The sequence below is a fragment of the Pygocentrus nattereri genome, chromosome 12 (genome assembly GCF_015220715.1).
Source record: "Pygocentrus nattereri isolate fPygNat1 chromosome 12, fPygNat1.pri, whole genome shotgun sequence".
In the NCBI taxonomy this organism is placed as follows: Eukaryota; Metazoa; Chordata; class Actinopteri; order Characiformes; family Serrasalmidae; genus Pygocentrus; species Pygocentrus nattereri.
The window spans coordinates 32,764,521-32,783,672 of record NC_051222.1 but is presented as its reverse complement, the minus strand read 5'-3'; the positions used below and the strand labels follow the sequence as shown (position 1 = coordinate 32,783,672).

The window sequence follows — 19,152 nt, the reverse complement described above, 5'->3', positions numbered from 1 at the left end:
TATTACATAAAGCAGTTCAGAGTCAGAGTCTGATCTCACTGATCAGATAATCCTTTATTAGTCCCACAACAGGGGAAATTCACACTGCTAATGTGCTAATGTGTAATAACGGTTAATCTCCCTCAGATCACTGTAGATTTATATGTTATGTCCAGTGGTCAAATCTGAGCTGCTGCCAGCTTCATGATTTAGATTTACCCAGCTGACTCAGCGAGTGTGAGTCTCCACAGTGTGAGTTTGTTTTCTCTGGTTCTCAGATCTCCAGGTGGAGGTTCCTGAGAGAGTGATAGAGGGAGATGAAGTCACTCTCACATGTAAAACCAGCTTCAGTCTGTCTGACAGACCAAAATTCACCTGGTACAGAAATGGACATCCTTTATCCTCCAATACTGACCAGCTCCACCTGCAGCCGGTCAGCAGGGAGAATGCAGACAGGTATCGCTGTGGTGTATGGAGTAAGAACCTTCACTCTCCTGAGGTCACTCTTAATGTGAGATGTAAGTCCAGATTCATTCATTCAGTCTCAGAACACAAACTAAGCTGAGGCTTCGTGCTGTACTGTCTGTGATGAAGCTCAGCCCAGCAGCTGATCTCTTTAGACAGTAATATATCACTGAGTACCTGCAGTAAATATCCATTAGGATGGCACTGTAATATCTGTACAGACAGAACTCACACACTTTAACTGTGAAACTATAGTTAATAATCTCAGTCCTGCAGATTCTGTTCACTGAATGTTTTCATGTTTTCCTGCTCTAACACTCCTGAGCTCATGAAGGACTTTGGGATTAGCTAAAGTTTTGCTGTAAGAGCATGAAAACCTCTCTACTCTCCTCCTGACGCTTCCTATGTTATGTGTTAGTCTGTATATATAATGCAGTAATAATAGTTTATATTTCAGCTTTAAACTGAGGAAAAGGTCCAGACGTGCACATCAGACAGTCATGAGTCAGATCTGAGTCAGTGACTCGAGTCACCAGAGCACTTTGTCCAGTATTTTACTTTAATTAAGGAGGCTTTAGTAAAGACCATCACCTACCTTAACTGTGTAAGTCTGATTGAACTCATGAAGTCATTAGTTTTTTATTGATCCTTAAAGAACCAAGAAACATTTGGGAAAGTTTCATTCAGAGTCTTTGGTAAAACTGATCTAAAAGCTGGAAGAACAGTGATCTTCATACGCTGAACTGAATGATGTGCGTCTGTAATAAAACATATAAAACATATTTCTACACTACATTTATAGTTTGACTAATGAAACAGAAAAGCACCTCCATAAAGTGTGATGAGTCTTTCTACCTCTAGATGGTCCAAAGAGGGTCTCAGTGTCCATCAGTCCCTCTGGTGAAATAGTGGAGGGCAGTTCAGTGACTCTGACCTGCAGTAGTGATGGAAACCCACCTGTGCAGAACTACATCTGGTTTAAAGCAACATCATTAGTAGCAGAAGGAGAGACTTACACAATGAAGAAGATCAGCTCTGTGGACAGTGGAGAATACAAGTGCAGGTCCAGTAATGAACATGGAGAGAAACTCTCTGAAGCTCTAACTCTGAATGTTTTGTGTGAGTAAATCCTCCTCAATCAAATAAAACCATTGTTTAAATTATCGTTAATCAGCTTTACTGCAGAATTTTGTGAAAGAGCTGAAATACTTGGCGCCCCCTGCTGTACAGGATTCCTCCAACAGTTCTGAAATACATTACATCAGTTCTTCAAAGCACACCTGAGAAATCACTGCTTAGAACTGGAGAACCACAATTTATAAAGCAGTTCAGAGTCAGAGTCTGTGTAAGGGGGAGCGAGGAGGCGGACGCACACGCTGAGATAAGCGAGATTTATTATGGGCAAATCCAGGGTCGTAGTCAGAACAGTCCATGGTCAATGAGCCGACACGTACAGAGTTAGGGTATCATATAACAAAGACTAGAATCAATACACACAAAGACCAGTTACAGAGATACAATGATACAAAGACTGGCAAACTCAAGGGGCAAACACAGGGCTTAAATACACGGAACAATGAGGGACAGGTGAAAACAATCAGGGGCGGAGTTTCAAACCAAAACAAGAACACATGGACAGGACTGGGAGGAGCCAACCGTGACAGTCTGATCTCACTGATCAGATAATCCTTTATTAGTCCCACAACAGGGGAAATTCACACTGCTAATGTGCTAATGTGTAATAACGGTTAATCTCCCTCAGATCACTGTAGATTTATATGTTATGTCCAGTGGTCAAATCTGAGCTGCTGCCAGCTTCATGATTTAGATTTACCCAGCTGACTCAGCGAGTGTGAGTCTCCACAGTGTGAGTTTGTTTTCTCTGGTTCTCAGATCTCCAGGTGGAGGTTCCTGAGAGAGTGATAGAGGGAGATGAAGTCACTCTCACATGTAAAACCAGCTTCAGTCTGTCTTACAGACCAACATTCACCTGGTACAGAAATGGACGTTATTCATCCTTCAGTACTGACCAGCTCCACCTGCAGCCAGTCAGCAGGGAGGATGCAGGCAGGTATCGCTGTGCTGTACTGGGTCTTCGCTCTCCTGAGGTCACTCTTAATCTGAGATGTAAGTCCAGATTCATTCATTCAGTCTCAGAACACAAACTAAGCTGAGGCTTCGTGCTGAACTGTCTGTGATGAAGCTCAGCCCAGCAGCTGATCTCTTTAGACAGTAATATATCACTGAGTACCTGCAGTAAATATCCATTAGGATGGCACTGTAATATCTGTACAGACAGAACTCACACACTTTAACTGTGACACTATAGTTAATAATCTCAGTCCTGCAGATTCTGTTCACTGAATGTTTTCATGTTTTCCTGCTCTAACACTCCTGAGCTCATGAAGGACTTTGAGATTAGCTAAAGTTTTGCTGTAAGAGCATGAAAACCTCTCTACTCTCCTCCTGACGCTTCCTATGTTATGTGCTAGTCTGTATATATAATGCAGTAATAATAGTTTATATTTCAGTTTTAAACTGAGGAAAAGATCCAGACGTGCACATCAGACAGTCATGAGTCAGATCTGAGTCAGTGACTCAATTCACCAGAGCACTTTGTCCAGTATTTTACTTTAATTAAGGAGGCTTTAGTAAAGACCATCACCTACCATAACTGTGTAAGTCTGATTGAAGTCATGAAGTCATTAGTTTTTTATTGATCCTTAAAGAACCAAGAAACATTTGGGAAAGTTTCATTCAGAGTCTTTGGTAAAACTGATCTAAAAGCTGGAAGAACAGTGATCTTCATACGCTGAACTGAATGATGTGCGTCTGTAATAAAACATATAAACATATTTCTACACTACATTTATAGTTTGATTAATTAAACAGAAAAGCACCTCCATAAAGTGTGATGTGTCTTTCTACCTCTAGATGGTCCAAAGAGCGTCTCAGTGTCCATCAGTCCCTCTGGTGAAATAGTGGAGGGCAGGTCAGTGAATCTGACCTGTAGCAGTGATGCAAACCCACCTGTGCAGAACTACACCTGGTTTAAAGGAACATCAATAGTAGCAGAAGGAGAGACTTACACAATGAAGAAGATCAGCTCTGTGGACAGTGGAGAATACAAGTGCAGGTCCAGTAATGAACATGGAGAGAAGCTCTCTGAAGCTCTAACTCTGAATGTTTTGTGTGAGTTTGTGTTTATTTGTTCCAGTTGTTCATTATTTTGTAGAAATTCTCTTTTATAAACATTTACTGTCATGTGATGACTACATCATGCAGTTCTTCTGTGACTTCTAGATCCTCCAAAGAGTGTCTCAGTGTCCATCAGTCCCTCTAGTGAAACAGCAGAGGGCAGTTCAGTGACTCTGACCTGCACCAGTGATGCAAACCCACCTGTGCAGAACTACACCTGGTTTAAAGAAGGTGGAAGCTCACCTGTAGGATCTGGACACAGTTACAGGGCTCCACAGAGAGGATCCTACTACTGTAAGGCTCAGAATGAACACGGATCTCAGAAATCAGCTGCAGTGACTGTAAAAGGTGTTATTGATGGAAAACACAGCCTGAATAACATTTAATAACATTCATAATAATTAGCATCACTTTAAACTTTAACACTCATCTGCACACAGGGGTCTGGAATTCAGCTCTATATGCAGTTATTGGAGTCACAGCTGGATGTGGATGTTTATCTGTTATCATTGCTGTATTTTGTGTAAGGTAAGTAAACACATATTTAAAGTTTATTGAAGCACTGGAACTAGTTTTTCTTAATGTGTCAGTGAAAAAAAGAATCTGTTGCAATTGTTGCACAATATTATTGTTAATATTAATATTATTACTCTTTATACTGTTACTTTTCAGGAGAAAGAAAAAAGGCAATTCAGCTGATGATGCAGACCAGACACAGGCAAGTCAGTTACAACATCAAAACAGTAAAACTTTAAAATAGTGACATTGTTGTTTTAGTTTTAAGAAGAATAAATATGAGAGACAGTTTTATGTCTATATTCATTTTGATTGTTTCCTCTTTATGGTGTACATATGCTAATATTGCCAAAGGAAAAAAAAAGGATTAATAAAATCCAGAATTGCTCATCTCTAGTTCAGAGTGGCACACAGATGCACATCAAATCACTGTAAAAGACAACAAGTACAAGTGTTATTATCACCTAAACAGGCATGAACACAATTCGTTTATTGAGTCTCAGTGTATGAGATAATTATTGACCCATCACGTCGTTATTTCTGACTGCAGGAAAATCTCTACAGTAATGTGGCCGTAAGACCTGCAACCAGTGACGCAGCACCTGATCCAGATCCGTCCAATCAGGACGATGTTCATTATGCCAGTGTTGGACCACGAAAACTCAGAAACCCCAGGAATGCCGAGAGCTCTGCAGGGACAGCTTCTGCCTTTGGGGCTGATGAGGAGGTTCAGTACGCCAGCGTCCAGCACCGCAGTGATAAAGTAGTACAGAAGACTGAAGTGGACGCTCAGTATGCGAGTGTGAGGTTTAGTCACACTGGTGCTGCCAACAGGTGAGAGAACCCAACCTTCCTAAACTGATTGAGCCCTTTCTAACAGAGCTTCACCCTGAACTGAATTATGTTCAAGTAATGGTTTCTGGTAGGTCACCCTGTTTGTTCTGTTAACGCAGGGCTGCTAGATCCACACTTGAGGACCCCTCAGTGATCTACTGCAGTGTGAAATAACCAGCGTTCACAGGACCACCGTTTTGACCCATGGACAGAACTTCATCTGCTTGTATTTGAATCCTGCTGGAAAGAGAAGATAAGCCTTCTGTTGCATGAAGACCTCCTTTTCAGTACGACCATTCTGTGGATTAGTCCTTCTGATAGTCACAGGATGCTACTGGACTGACTTTCACCTTTTCAAAAGGTACCATTTTGAAGATTTCAGATTAGAAATACTGTAAATACTTTAAGCGACAAGATTGAACCACTTATTAGATATAAAACTCAAAGTAATCGACCTCAAGCAAGATCAAGTTGGGACATCAGTCAACACTTTCCCACAGGTTTTTATAGTAACAGCAGTAATACTTGACTCGTCTCTACAGCACAACAATCCCATAGAGAACACTTTCTTCTTTAGGCTCTCCAGTATTTTACAGTGCTGAGCCGATTTACTGGAGTTTGATCTTCTTATCACTTCGGTCACTGACAGAAAAGTGGTTTGGACGGTGTGTAAGATTATATAAAGGACTATGATTCCATCAAAAAGCTCACAGAAGTAACCGATGTCAGGTTTACACAGTGACCTTATCATCTAACAAGAGTGTGGTAGCTTTGCCACAGCACCACGCTGGTGATGAATCATGGGAAAACAGCCAGTTCCAGTTGTACTTTCTATATTAATCTCTGTCAGATTCAGAGCTGGTATATCAGGTTGGGAGGCTGATCACACAAAACAGCATCTGACAGAAATGCGGTCAGTACTAATCAGTTTGAAAGACGTACAGTAACAGATCTTTTCACTGTTTCTCTGTTTGTGGTATATTATTGTCTTTTATCGTTCATATTTTCTCCCTCCCAACAAGCTGTTCTCCCATTATGGGAAAAGTTGGTTCTGATCCTTGGTATGGTATTTCTGTATTGGATCAAATGTTTAAAACAAATAAATATGCTCTTGGTTAAATAAACAAAATAAATAAATAAATAAATAAATATGCTACTCAAGTAAAAGTACAAGTATTCAGTCCATATTTCTACTTATACTTGATTCTATGTACTTGTATATTCGCTGAAATGTAAAAATGTTCTTTGAGTTATAATATTATTATATACAATATAGTCTATAATACTGTATCAATACGCAGACCTCCTAGCTTTTTAGCTTCTTATTCATGTGTGGATCACATCCGGTGTAGTCTGAACTCATTATCTTATGCAGTTTTGTGCTTCTACACATGCGATACTGATTTATAGATGTTACACTTTGTTTTCAGAACAGCTCGTGATGTACAATGTTATGATTTGGCTGAAGTGTGAAGCTTCACATGTGAATTTCTATTTGTTTGTTTAAGCATAAACATGCGGTTAGTTATGAATAACTAACTAAATAAATTTTCTTTTCTAGTTAAATAAATGTTTGTGTTCTGTTGGTATGTCAACATGACGTCTACATTTCGCCTGTTTACTGTTAATGTATGTCTGCTCTCATTATTGGGTTTGCACATCTCAATCTAGGCTGAGGTTCCTGGCTGTTGGGAAAAGATGACCATTGTGTTTTTATGACTGAGGAAAACTAAAATGCATCACTGAACAAAGTCCTGAAAATAAACTGAACTCATCTTAATGGCTGGATTTAAAAAGATAGTAGTTGAGCTGTAAAAGGAGTTTAATATGTACCACCTTCACTGTGAAAGTCAATTTGATGGCCAAAACTGCTAAATCGCCATGCTACTCTGCCAACAGGTCCAGGATCACCTGGAGCACTTTTCCTTCAGAGTCAGGCACTGTGGTATCCCACTGAAGGCCAGCGCCCAGCTGTGATGCTGGGCGACCGTCAAATTTTGTGTGATGTATGGCTCCTAGGTGCTTTTGCTACTTCAGAAAGGTCTCCTACTGCCTCCTACTCAGGCTATGGCCTGCTCTAACCTTGAGTTGTTAGCTGCTAGGGCTTACCATGTTTACTGCTAGGCTCTGTGAGGTTTTATTACCACACCTTCAAAATCAGAGTCAATGCAAAAAAAACTTACATACAGGTTTTAATAATAAACATGGGTTTCCAATAAAGTAGTGGGATCGCTGGTGGGAGACCAACAGTGACTAAATGAAATTAGTGGACACTCAGAGGACAATATAAACTATAAACAAACATAAATGAATAAATATAAACATACTAATGAAACATTTGATAGCAGTAAGATCAGCTTTTGGATCCATGCATATTTTGCATTAACATCACAGTCAATACAACAAAATGACACCAGTTACATACGATAAATGACTCACCAACCAGAAAAGATTCGTCCTCAGGCTTTAGCAGCTTAGTCCTCTACTATATTACTAAAATGTTACTTATGGTCCAAAACATCTGCAAGTCAAATCAAATTTATTTGTGGTGCTTTTTACAATTGATGTTGTCACGAAGCAGCTTCACAGAGTTCCAATTAAGACAAAGTTTTGACATGAATGTAAAACCCCCAGGTGAGCAAGCCAGGAGCAACAGTGGCAAGGAGAAACTCCCTCAGAGCTGAGGAAGAAAACTTGGGAGGAACCAAGGCTCACAAGATGGGACCCATCCTCCTCTGGTCAGACTACCTACAGAGTTCTTATACTACTAATATTAATAGTGGTATTAGTAGTAATAGTTAGGAGTTCATGAATCAATGTAGGGTAGACAGCTAGTCCAAGGCAGGTGGCGGTAGCTGAGGCGTGGGCAGCTGGTCTGAAGCGGGTAGCAGGAGAACTCGACAGTCAATCACCCACCAGCGTCGGGCCAGACAGGTGGGAAGTTGTATACTCGGAAAACAGCAGGAAAATGGAATTAGTGTTGTTCTGTTTGTTTATGTGTAAAAGAAAGAATGCGAACATTTCCAGAGTGCAGCTAATGACTCCGGCAGATCTGACTATCACAGCTTAACTAAAAGGAGAGAACCAAAAGACACACAGACATGAGAGCACACTGAAGCAGTTTGGCATTCCTCCACTCCACCATCCACAGAAAGAGTGACTATGTGCGAGAGGTGGGACAACGCCACCAGCGGACGCAAGTGCAGAACTGAAACCCAGTGAAAACAAAAAGGCAACGGAATATGCAATCAGTGTCACTGTTAATGAGGCGCCTGGACTGAGGTTTAAACCATTGCTGTTATGGTCGATGGACTGTGGCGCTACCGCTGCACCACTAGAGTGCGCAAACGGCAACAGTTAAAGCACCTCAAGGAAGGTGGGGAAAAAGCGCGGGACCAATGACAAACAAAGGAGATGCCACAACCGACGTGATCAAACAAAGGTGTAGTCGAAAGGACGAATGTCCTGTACTTGTGGTGGTAAGACAGACTTTGTTTCACACCTTTGGTATGGCTTGGGTTTTTGTTTTTGTCTGAGTAATTTGGGGCAATTACTCTCTTCTGTTTGTTCCAGCCCTCTTCTTATTTCTTTTTATTTTGGGGGCAATTTCTTCTCTCAGCTCCCTTTTCCCTCTTTCGGTTTTTGGCGCAGTTTCTTTTCTTTGACTAAGTCCTGTACCGGTCATCCCTCTACAAAGGCGTGACAAACATTGGCATTTGCCAGCACCTTATATAAGGAAGCTTCCAGGTGCATCGAATTAGTCTAATTGATCCACAGCACCTTGCTGCCATTGCCCTCTGTCGGGAACAGGTGGCGTGGGCGTGGCGCCTCACTGCAGTTGCCTTCTGCCGGGAGCAGGTGATGTGGGCTTGGCGCCTCACTGCAGTTGCCTTCTGCCGGGAGCAGGTGGCGTGGGCTTGGCGCCTCACTGCAGTTGCCTTCTGCCGGGAGCAGGTGGCGTGGGCTTGGCGCCTCACTGCAGTTGCCTTCTGCCGGGAGCAGGTGGCGTGGGCTTGGCGCCTCACTGCAGTTGCCTTCTGCCGGGAGCAGGTGGCGTGGGCTGGGTGCCTTGCTGCCGATGCCCTCTGCTGGCAGCAGGCGGTGCAGGCAGAACCCTTACACACAGGTTACACCAAAACACACACAAACCTAGAGCTTTGTTATGTCATGCTTTGCTTTGTTATTAGATTTTTATTTTTTCTTATATATGTTTTTTATGATTATATTAATGCAAATCTTATTATTTTCTTGGTAATTAATTTAAGTCAATCTGACATATTTGTTACGATCTATGCAATATTCATTTTACTTTGCTTAAACCTTTAGATGATGGTGTGAGGTAACCTGGATTTATGGCAGGGCAAGAGAGAGAGACGCTTGCACCAAGGATGCTTCGATAAAAGGGAGTTTATTGGCTAAATATTAAACTACCATGGACTACATTCAATGATAGATGAAAGAAAATAGAACAAAACACAACAAAAAGAATAAATTTAAAAGGACAACATAGGTCACGTGAAGTGGTTCAGTTAAATGATATGAGGCAGGGTGGTTCTCGGGAAGACTTTAACTTAAACTTGAAAGAGTCTCTGTAAAGAACTAACCTAATTACGGGCGGGAGTAACTACATATGCCTGAGTTAGATGGACCTATTAAACGCTGTCTTATTAAATAAATTGGCGTCAGAGCCCTGACTGTCAATTGATGGAACCAGCTTACGTGGGAATCAGCTGACTTCCAATGGGCCGTCTTTGAGGCCTGAGCTCACGCGTTGCTTTGTCTCCTCGCTGGTCGCAGATGCTGTGTCGCCATGCAGGCACGCGCCTTCACGTCAGTGATTGGTGAAGGCGTCTCGTGGCCGTCTGAGGGTGGCATCTCGTGGCCGTCTGTGGGTGGTGTCTCGTGGCTGTCTGAGGGTGGCGTCTCATGGCTGTCTCAGGATGGCGTCTTGTGGCCGTCTCAGGGTGGCGTCTCGTGGCCGTCTCAGGGTGGCGTCTGGCAGCATTTTGCTGGGTAATGTGCTCACAGATTAGTGCATGGCTTATGATGTGCTGCTGGGTCTCCGTGGCATCCGAACCGCTTGGTCTTTTTTTCTGTGGCCGGTTTGATTGCAGTCAAAGTTCTAAGGCTGGTGACACTAACTTAACTAACTACCTCTCTCTGGCAGACAAGAAACATCTACCTTCCTTCTCTGAGGGTGGTCTAAACTGAAGGTCTGTAGATGGACTGATCTAAGCAGATCTGGTCTTGGAGCATTGCAATTCTGGCCTGTCTCTCTGACTAAGGGCGGCACAAACTTAGGAGTTCAGCTATCTTCTGGTTGAGAACACTGACTCCTGCTCAATCTGTTTCTCTGTCTCTGTCCCTGCTGCACTTTGTCTTTTTTGGTCATTTTTGTCACCCCCCAGTCCTATATATGGCTGTATGGGGTTTTTTTTGCATTGGACTCTTTGTACAGTGCTCTGTGACCTTAACTGCGGGCGGCGTATGGAGGTAGTTAAAGGGAACAGGGCTTTGTTTTTAGCATTAGCATGGCTAGTGCTGTCGGACCAGATTCTTCGGAGTGGTGCTGCCGAGACCACGAACGGTGGCCAGCTAACCTACAGTTCAACGGAGCTGCTCCAACTACGACATACTGGTTTGCCACCATTAGCGGGATTATGGAGCGACGTACCAAGGGAGATACTTATATCTCCTGATGTAGGAGACCGGCAGTGGAGGAAACCCAGGAAGAGGGGACGGAAGGGTGGAATTAGACAGCGCATCTGGAGAGCAAACAAACTGCCATTGCCGCCTATGATTCTCTGCAACTCCCGATCACTTAAAAATAAGTTGGACAATCTATGCCAGCATGTTGGAGCTTGCTGTGAGTTTCGTACGTCTGCTGTGTTGGCTTTTACTGAAACGTGGTTTGGAGATGATGTACCGGATAATTTTATACAAATTGACGGATTTTCCCATGTGAGACTGGATAGAGATGCAAACTCTGGCAAAGGTAAGGGAGGTGGTGTGTGCATTTATATAAGAGATAGCTGGTGTCGGAATATTGCAGGGGAAAAATATGCAACCCCGATTTAGAACTGCTGTGTGTTACCCTGCGCCCATATTATCTGCCAAGGGAGTTTACCAATATTTTTGTGTGCATTGTTTATTTTCCACCAAGTGGGAACGCCAAGAGTGCAGCTAAACAAATCTCTGACTGTGTGCACCACCTCTTGGAGAGTAAACCTGATGCAACTTTGCTGATATTAGGTGATTTGAATCACTGTAGATTGGAAAATAACCTTCCTGGATTCTATCAATATGTCAAATGCAGCACTAGAAATATTAAAATACTCGAGAAATGCTATGGTAATATTAAGGATGCTTACACAGCTAAAGCCAGACCACCTCTCTGTAACTCTGACCATAATGTCATTTATCTGCTTCCAACTTACCGGTCGGTGTTCAAGTCCTCTAAGCCTGAAATACAAACTGTGAAGGTTTGGACAGACGACAGGAAAGAGGAGCTGAAAGGCTGTTTCCTCTGCACGGACTGGGATATCTTTTTGGAGGGGGCAGATATAGACAAGGCTGCAGAATCAATCACAGATTACATTATTTTCTGTGTTGATTCAATCATCCCTCAAAAAACTGTTAAACGATATCCAAACAATAAACCATACATTAATGAGGGTATCAGGGAATGCATCAGGAGGAAAAAAGTTGCTTTTTCCTCTGGTGATGTAGCAGGTGGTCATGCTGCTCAAAAGGACTTGAATGACCAACTAAGGGTGGCTCGGCGTCAGGTCAAGGAGAAGGCAGAACATGACCTGGCCACATCCAGTACAAAGAATCTGTGGGATTTAATCAGACAGATGACAAACATGGATGCAAAAAGGAAACCCCTGTCTGCCCTTGATGAAACAACTAGGGCGAATGAACTAAATAACTTCTACATGCGGTTTAACACAGAAAATGCTAAGGAATGTACTGCAGTACTGGAGAATATAACCTGTGATTTAAATATGGACAGAGTTACAATTGATCTACAAACGGTCACTAAAATTTTTAAAACTATACAGACCAACAAAGCCAGAGGCCCAGATTGTATGACTGCATTTGTGTTGAAAACCTTTGCTGAAGAGCTCTCACCTGTCTATCACAGATTATTCCAGCTTTCTATAGATACCCACACTGTGTCAATACTCTGGAAATAATCTGTAATTATTCCGGTTCCTAAAACAATCAGCCCTCAGGAGGATAATGATTATAGACCGGTGACACTTACTTCAAATGTTTTTAAATCATTTGAAAGATTGATACTTGAAAAGCTTCGAATACAGGTAGAACCGCTAATTGATAAATTCCAGTTTGCTTATACAAAAAAACGAAGCACAAGTGATGCCATAGCAACATTAATGCATTTTATTCTTAAGCATATTGAGTGTCCAACTGCATATGTTCAACTACTGTTTATTGATTTTAGTTCAGCCTTTAATTTAATACAGCCACATTTGCTTCTCAGTAAGTTAGTCCATGCAAATGTAAATCCACTCTTAATCAAGTGGTATTACTCTTTTCTGTCAAATAGGCCACAACAAGTTAAATTTAACTCTGCTCTGTCTGATATAACAGTCTGTAGTACGGGTGCCCCCCAGGGGAGTGTTAGTTCACCTTTCCTTTTTACTTTCTATACTAATGATTGTGTTAGTATGGACACAAACCAGCACTTGATAAAATTTTCTGATGACACAGTTTTACTTAGTCTGTTAACAAAAACCTCTAACCCAAACACTTATCGTATAGCTGTAGAAAATCTTGTGACCTGGTGCGAGGTACATAAACTCAAGATTAACACAAATAAGACTGTGGAAATGCTGGTGGACCCTCGAACAGTTGGAAACTCTGATCCTGTGTCCATTCATGGTCAAACCATTGAGCAAGTGAGCTCATTTAAATATCTTGGAGTTTATATAGACTGTGATCTGAGTTGGAAAACACAGGTGACCAAGGTGTGCTCTAGGATCCATCAGCGCCTTCATTTTCTGCGCAGACTCAAATTATTTGGTGTCTGTAAAAACATCATGTTAATATTCTACAGAGCTGCTATTGAATCAATTTTAAGATATGGTATTACAAGTTGGTTTGGCAGTTTAACAGTTAAATCAAAGACACAATTAAATAGCCTAGTTAAGATAGCAGGGAAAATAATGGGCATTCCTGCCCCTCTTGGCCCTCAGGAGCTGTGGCAGCAGTGTATAATTAGGCAGGTTAGGAATATTGTATCTGATAGTACACATGCGCTCTATCAGGAGTACCAGCTCATGAATTCAGGCAGGAGATATAGGGTTCCCTTGTGCAGGCATAATAGGTTTAAACATTCTTTTGTACCAATGTCAATTAAAATCCTAAATAATAATGACATCTGACTGTTTTACGGTCGTATAGGGGTTATGGGGTTATGTAGAAGTATAAAATGTAATGTACTTTAAATCTGTAATGGGCTGTGGGGTTGTGTAGAAGTATAAAATGTAATGCACTGTAAATCTTTAATGTATTGTAATGACATGGGTTTTGGTCACATGAAATTTTGTATGTCTGTCTGTTCTTGTGTTGTATTGCAGTATGCCCTCATTCCAAGAAAAATTTCTCCTTTGGGAGACAAATAAAGAAACTAACTAACTAACTTTTCTGTCTCCCAAAAGTTCTGTGCCCTAGGGTTTTGCTCCAACTGCTGACCCGTCCCCTTGGGGTGGAATCAGAATGCTGATAGGTTTTCCTGACCTAACACTTAATTAACTATTCAATGTTTCCAACTCCGAGTGGTTGTGCATAATTTTAGGAACGCCTTCCCCAGAATCACTGCCTTCTTCGTTTTAGTTAGTTTAAGCAAAGACAAAGGAACATTGTTCATTTTTATATCATCAAATTGGTTTATCTCATTGAATAATGGAAATTCTGTATCGGCGCAGTCTATAGAATGATTTCTGTTAATTCATACCTTAGTGAAAGTTTGGGAAGATCTGCAGATGGATTCCAGGCCAGAATTTATGGCCTGGTATGGTGTGCCATATGGAGCAAAGGGGGTTGTAGGCCTCCCACTGTGTCCACATTCCCAAGATAGCACCCTTTTAAGTCATAAAACTTGTTGGTACACTAATCCTGTTTGATGACATCTGCTTGACCTCTGAAAAAGTCCTGAGCTCAAAGTTCAGGAATGTGGAGTCCTCACAGCAGTGTGATTCTGGCTCACCTAGATTGGGGTGTCCACTACATATTTATATGACTTTCCTCACACGGGACACTAGCTGTCAGAATTCATTTTGATGATGTAAAGGAAGTACATCCACATACCTTTTCTTTGTTTCTCTCTCTCTGTTTGTGATGGATCATAGTTCTGTACTGTTTTCTCCCTGTCACGCTCCCTGGTTCTCAGTCAGACTTTCACTTCATTAAAAACTCCAGCTCCCAGGATCCTTCAGTATGTCATGTGACTCCATCAACCATCACCAGTCAACTAGCAGATCCATGGTGTCGTATTGCCCCCGTGCCATCAGTACATACTGAGCCATTTTCCTGTTAGCCTCTCATTCCATGTTTGACCCTGCTTTGTTTCTTGGATCGTTTTTTGGATTCTCCTTGTTGGCTTTGTTGAATTTTTTGGTAGATCTTTTGGTTCCAACCATCACATTTATACAACTACAGTTTTGCCTGCTTTCATTGAGTTTTGCTCTACTGGCTTTTGCTCTGCTCTGGTGTTAACCTGTTTTTTATGTCAATCCTTTTTCAATAAACCTTACATGTAGGCGCCAGATTCCTACTTTATATTTTTGGAGTTAATATTAATGTTTATGTTTGAATAATAATTTTGGATGTTTATAATTTGCATAATTGATCATTTCCAGATTAATAATTTAAACATTTGTGTTATGTTTGTTAAGGTTATAATTTAAGGTAACAGTTTCTAATGTTGTAAAACAAAGCTAAAATGGGTGCCTGTCACTTTAAACATGTAAGTGCAGGTTGCAGCATGGGAACACGTGTGATCGGGATGAGAGAAGGAGCACGGGCTGAAGGAGGTGGAGTCGCACGGTTTTCTGACCGTGTACACGAGTCTGTAGTGGATTATTGAGTTTTGGAATGTTTTGCAACAAGTAAAATAACATTTTTAAACGCAATTCAAGGGGAAGACATTTCTTTTTTCTTTTTTGGACATCAGAACACGCGTCAGCCATAGACTCCTTTTTTATACTTGGTTTTATTGGAATTGCTCCTACAATTTTAGTCAGAAAACCTCTTGCTCCGTGTAAAAAGAAAATATTGAAAAGGATACGAGGCTTGTGGAAACGATTGGACTGGCTGGAGGAATCACGTTAGCATGGAATATCCTGCATAAGGTGGAGGGTAATTGCCCACTTGGAATCACGGTAAGCAGTGAAAAAATTTGCTTGGCTGATTGTTTACATTTGCCATAATGGACAAGGGTGTTGAAGAACTAGCTTGTGAAAAAAGGCAACCGATAATGACAGAAAAGGCTGTTGAGGAAAAACTGCACAGGCTAACTCAATCTAGGAAGGCAAAGCTAGGCCAGCTAACTAGCCAAGCTAATCAGCTCGAACGGCTAATGGAAGATGATGCTAACGTGAACACAGTTAAACAGAAATTACGTTTGGATTATCAAGACCTGTATGGAGAATTGCGTAAGATAAATGATAACTTGAAACAGTTAATGCACGAGGAAGAATTTAAGAAGGATCAAAGTTTTTGGTATGAACCCAATGCAAGCCGTATCTGTGGGTTTATGCAACATGTGGAGATGTGGATTAAAGCAGCCGAGGAGCGCGCAGAACAGGCTAGACAGTATGATGCAGACATCCGGCCTTCTGACAGCGTATCCGTGGTGTCTGCTGCTTTAAGCAACAAGAACAAACGGCATGGGTCAGTTGTGGGGAGCAAGGTGTCCACTGCTTCCTCAGCACGCCTCAAAGCTGAAATGGAGAGAGCCGAATTGCTAGCACAAGCTACAGCTCTCAAGCAAAAACAAGATCTAGAGCGGCAGGAAGCTGAATTGAAAGCAAAAAGAGAACAGCTAGATCTGCAAACTGCTATTGCTGCCTCTGATGCTAAATTAAGAGTTTTAGAAGTTTTTGAAAATGAGCGCTCATCACAAGTGAGCCCTGCCCACACAATGACTATTGATTCTGGATTCATCCCACTGCCTGTAAGTCAAACACCAGGGACTAATACAGAAAATGGACATGGGGAGTTTGTGCCTTTTCAAACTACTCATGCACAACAGTCTAGAGTGAATTTTGCAGCAGGTGATCACACAGTTGAAACACTATGCAATGTCATGACAAGACAGAACAATATAACAGAGCTGATGGTGAAGCAGCAGAAAATGATGACGTTGCCACCTTTAGACATCCCTACCTTCAGTGGTGATCCTCTAGATTACAACACATTTGTCAGTGCCTTTGAGCATGGAGTAGAATCCCGCACTGAAAGCCCTAAGGATCGTCTCTATTTCCTAGAGCAGTTCACTAGTGGACAGCCTAAGGAGCTAATAAAGAGTTGCCTTCATATGAAGCCAGATGCAGGCTACCACAGAGCCAAACAGCTGCTCAAAGACCATTTTGGAAATGACTACAAAATTGCAGTTGCCTACATGAACAAGGTCTTGAGCTGGACACCTATCAAGCCAGAGGATGCAGAAGCTTTAAATGCATTCTCACTCTTTCTGACAGCTTGTTCTAACACCATGGCTGAAGTGAGTTACATGGAGGAGCTTAACAATGTTGCAAACTTGAAAGCCATCATAGCAAAGCTTCCATACAAGTTACGTGAAAGGTGGAGAAGTGTTGTGTGTGGTATGCAAGAGCAAAGCGACAGAAGAGTCAAGTTTAAGGATTTGGTGGAGTTCATTAATAAACAAGCCAGAATTGCACTTCATCCAGTATTTGGTGACTTAAGGGACATCACAACTGTTAAAGCATCCACAATTAAACAAAACAACAACAAGGATCAGAAAAGGGTCATAATGAAGAAGTCATTCATCACAAGTGCCACACAGTTGGACAAACAGGAGAAAGACACAAAGCCAAAAGAAGGAACGAGTTCTGTCAAATTAAACACACAGACGTGTCTGTTCTGCAGTGGTGAGCACATCATAGATGCGTGTTGTAAGCTTAAAGGGAAGCTGCACAACGAAAAGCTGGAATTCTTGAAAGGCAAAGGACTGTGCTTCAGTTGCTTGAAGCAAGGGCACATGAGTAAATTTTGTAAAGCAAAAGTGAGCTGTCAGGTGTGCTCTCTAACTCATCCTACACTGCTGCATATTAAAAAAAGGGACACAATTGCTGATTCAGAAAAGAAGATTAAAAATAGTGAAGGTCAAACAGTTTTCAGTGCCTTTGTTTCTGCAGAGTCTGAGAGTTGTGGGCCAACTGGGGCCGGTGAAGATGACTGCACACTTGCAATAGTGCCTGTCCAGGTCAAAGCCAAGAAGGGAAGCGTGGTGGTGCAGACATACGCCTTCTTAGACCCAGGAAGCTCTGCCACATTCTGCACAGAAGCATTAATGGACAAATTGAAGCTCAGTGGAAGGAAAACCGACATACTACTGAGAACCATGAATGAAGAGAAACCTGCCTGTACTTATGTGGTGGCAGGCTTGGAGGTCAGTAGTTTTTCTGGTGATGAGTACATTGATCTTCCAGAAGTTTTCACACAAAGAGTGATACCTGTAGGAAAAGAAAACATACCAAAACAGAAAGATCTGGAAAGGTGGCCTTACCTTAACAAAATTAATCTGCCTCAAATTGAGTCTGACATTGGATTGCTTATTGGAGCAAATGTACCAAAGGCTATGGAGCCATGGGAGGTGGTGAGCAGTGTTGGTAATGGACCTTACGCTGTGAGAACCAAGCTAGGTTGGACTGTGAATGGACCTTTGAGAGAAACCTGCTATCATGGAGATAAGAAGAACCCAGCTGAGGCCATGGTAAATCGCATCTCGGTGAGCAGTTTAGAGAACCTGTGGATTCAACAGTTCAAGGTGGATTTTCCAGAGGGAGGAAAATATGATGAAGTGGAGATGTCAAGAGAGGACCATCAGTTCATGGATATGGTTATGGAATCCGCAAAACTGACTGATGGCCACTACACTATATGTCTACCTCTGAAGAACAGATTGGTCAACATGCCAAATAACCGCCCAATTGCAGAGCAGCGAGCACTTAGCTTAAGACGTAAACTGCTCAGGAAGGACTGCTTCCGACGAGAGTACACAGACTTCATGGAGGACCTTATTAAGAAGGGATATGCAGTGCAATTGTCGAATGACGAACTGACACGCAAGGAAGGGAAGGTGTGGTATATACCACACCATGCTGTATATCACCCTGTGAAGCAGAAATTAAGAGTCGTGTTCGACTGTGCAGCATCCTATCAGGGCACATCCCTGAATGATCAACTTCTCCAGGGTCCGGACTTAACCAGCAGTTTGACCGGCGTGGTTATCCGGTTCAGACAAGAACCCGTCGCAATTATGGCAGACGTGGAAGCAATGTTCCACCAGGTTAAGGTGCCTGATGATGACTCTGACTTACTCAGGTTTCTCTGGTGGACAGGTGGTGACTGCAGTCAAGCACTGACCGAGCACAAGATGACTGTGCATTTGTTTGGGGCCACGTCCTCACCCAGTTGTGCCAGTTTCGCTTTGAGGAAGTGTGCTGAAGATCAAAGTGGACAATTCAGAGATGAAGTTGTTCAAACAGTCTTGCAGAATTTTTATGTGGATGACTGTCTCAAGTCTGTTGCTACTGAGGAGGCAGCTATATCAATGTGTCAGGATCTCACAAAAATCTGTGCCAATGGAGGCTTCCGTCTCAACAAGTGGGTGAGCAACCGACGGAAGGTTCTCGACTCTATCCCAAGGTCTGAACTGGCAGCTGAAATGAAAACCTTGGACTTAGATCATGACAAACTTCCATTGGAAAGGGCCCTTGGTCTCAATTGGTGTGTTGAGTCAGACACATTCAAGTTTAAAATCACTATCAGAGATCGCCCATTCACAAGAAGAGGCCTTCTTTCTGTCATTGGGTCAGTTTATGATCCATTAGGCATTTTGGCACCTGTGGTTTTGCCAGCGAAGGCTATCCTGCAGGAATTGTGCAG

General features: G+C 42.1%; 1 protein-coding gene across 1 annotated transcript in view; it reads left to right on the top strand.

Annotated features, from left to right (window-relative positions):
• LOC119264669 (B-cell receptor CD22-like) overlaps nucleotides 1-5,166 on the top strand; it is a 26,653-nt gene extending 21,487 nt beyond the window's left edge. Inside the window, exons 4-11 of the mRNA XM_037543291.1 lie at nucleotides 258-435; nucleotides 1,385-1,563; nucleotides 3,379-3,636; nucleotides 3,748-3,990; nucleotides 4,083-4,170; nucleotides 4,315-4,360; nucleotides 4,709-4,992; nucleotides 5,112-5,166. Coding sequence (XP_037399188.1) covers nucleotides 258-435; nucleotides 1,385-1,563; nucleotides 3,379-3,636; nucleotides 3,748-3,990; nucleotides 4,083-4,170; nucleotides 4,315-4,360; nucleotides 4,709-4,992; nucleotides 5,112-5,166 — 1,331 coding nt within the window. The remainder of the gene's footprint in view (nucleotides 1-257; nucleotides 436-1,384; nucleotides 1,564-3,378; nucleotides 3,637-3,747; nucleotides 3,991-4,082; nucleotides 4,171-4,314; nucleotides 4,361-4,708; nucleotides 4,993-5,111) is intronic.
• The last annotated feature ends 13,986 nt before the right edge of the window (nucleotides 5,167-19,152 follow it).